The 1,669-nt window shown below is 63.7% G+C and overlaps 1 protein-coding gene across 1 annotated transcript; it reads right to left on the reverse strand.

Moving 5' to 3' along the window:
* On the reverse strand, positions 1 to 1,666 carry CLP1 (cleavage and polyadenylation factor I subunit 1; the record flags this gene model as incomplete). The annotated part of the gene is made up of 2 exons (XM_009881064.1): positions 1 to 287; positions 1,498 to 1,666. Coding segments are annotated over 2 exons (456 nt in total), but the record flags the coding sequence as incomplete, so codon positions are not given.
* Between the last annotated feature and the right edge of the window lie 3 nt (positions 1,667 to 1,669).

The raw sequence follows: 1,669 nt of genomic DNA on the forward strand, positions 1-1,669 counted from the left end.
CTCCCGCCGGAAGTCCTTGGAGCGCTCCACCACCCCACCGGACTTGGGCAGCAGGACGGTGCGGACGAAGTGGGGCAGGTCCCTCTTCAGCTCGTTGTAGAGCCGCTCCTGGTCCAGCACCACCACCACGTCCACCTCGAAGGCGGAGGCGGCGTGCACCAGCGCCTGGTAGCCCGAGCCCTTCACCCAGCCGCAGGTGTTGATGAGGCAGCCGCTCACCGAGGCGCGGCGGGTCACCTCGCACCGCTGGGTGGAGACAACGGCCACCACGGCCTCGATTCCCGCAGCTGCAGCACGCTGGCTCCAACCGGGTGAGGAGCTCAGGGGAGCGAGCAGCAGCCCCTGGGCAGCACCAGAAGGGCAGGAGGCCAACGTGCCGGCACTGTCCCGCTCCTCGGGGACACCGCACCCCTCTGGTCCCCCCACGGCCTCGATTCCCGCAGCTGCAGCACGCTGGCTCCAACCGGGTGAGGAGCTCAGGGGAGCGAGCAGCAGCCCCTGGGCAGCACCAGAAGGGCAGGAGGCCAACGTGCCGGCACTGTCCCGCTCCTCGGGGACACCGCACCCCTCTGTACTGTTCCTGCTGTGCTCAGCGGGTTTATTTACTGCTAAGGTGCAGGAGCAACACCTGGCTCCTGGGCAGCTGCCTGGGATGAAATCCTTTCTTCCTCACCCTCAACCAATAACCGCAAAGGGGCAATTTGCCGTGCAGGAGGCTGAAGCCATTCCTAAAACACATTATGAGCACTTCGGGGTTCTCGACTATAGCAGAAGAGCAGCTTTTCTGTGCCATGGGCTGCCAGGACAAGGGCAGCGCAGGGCTGTGGGCGGCCTTCAGCCAAGCAGGGGCACTGTCACCAAACAGCAGCAGCAGGACCCCAGGGATTCGGGTCAATTTTGGGGAGTCTTCAGATTTTTCTTGGGTTTCTTTCCACCCGGGTTTCCATAAACAGAGTGCCAGGCTGTGGGCAGCAGGAAAGGGGGGTCCCTGTGGGGAGGGACGCTCTGTGGTGATGGCCACCACACACTAGCTAACACTGGCTCCGCAGGAGAGCCATCAGATTGTGCCTGCAGACATGCTCCGCTCCCCGCTCACCTCACGAGCTCCACGGGCCAAGTTGGTTCGATGTGACCTGTGGCTCTGGCTTTGCCCTCCGTGGCCAGCCATGGGCCTGGCACAGGGGCTCGTAGGCAGTGAAAAGCTCAATCACAGTCCCTCAGCTCCTCCTCTCCAAGCTGAAGAGCTTCTCCCCTCCTCAGGAGGCTCCTCCAGCCCCTCCACCACCTCCGTTACGCCTCTTCCCTCACCGCCTCAGCCCTCCCCACATCTCTGTTGATCTGCAATGCCCAGAAGCGGGCACAGTGCTCAGGGCAGGAACACAGCACAGTCTTACACAGCAGCAAAGAGGGACAATCCTGGGGGGGCAGGGAGCTCAGGGGTCCGGTTCTGAACCGAGCCCGTCCCTGGGGCCAGACCCTCCCCAGCTCCCCCTTCACTCACCTTGTTGTAGAGCTTGATGTTGGTGCCGGGCGTGGTGGAGCCAAAGTGGTAGACGAGCGGGGCCTGGAGGGAAAAGCCCTCCTCCACGTCAGCCGGCCGCTCAATGTAGAGTGCGCCCATGGTGCCGGGGATGGAAACGGAGCCCTGCCCCACGTCCAGCTCCACGAA

Source organism: Charadrius vociferus, unplaced genomic scaffold (assembly GCF_000708025.1).
Source record: "Charadrius vociferus isolate BGI_N301 unplaced genomic scaffold, ASM70802v2 scaffold2853, whole genome shotgun sequence".
NCBI lineage: Eukaryota > Metazoa > Chordata > Aves > Charadriiformes > Charadriidae > Charadrius > Charadrius vociferus.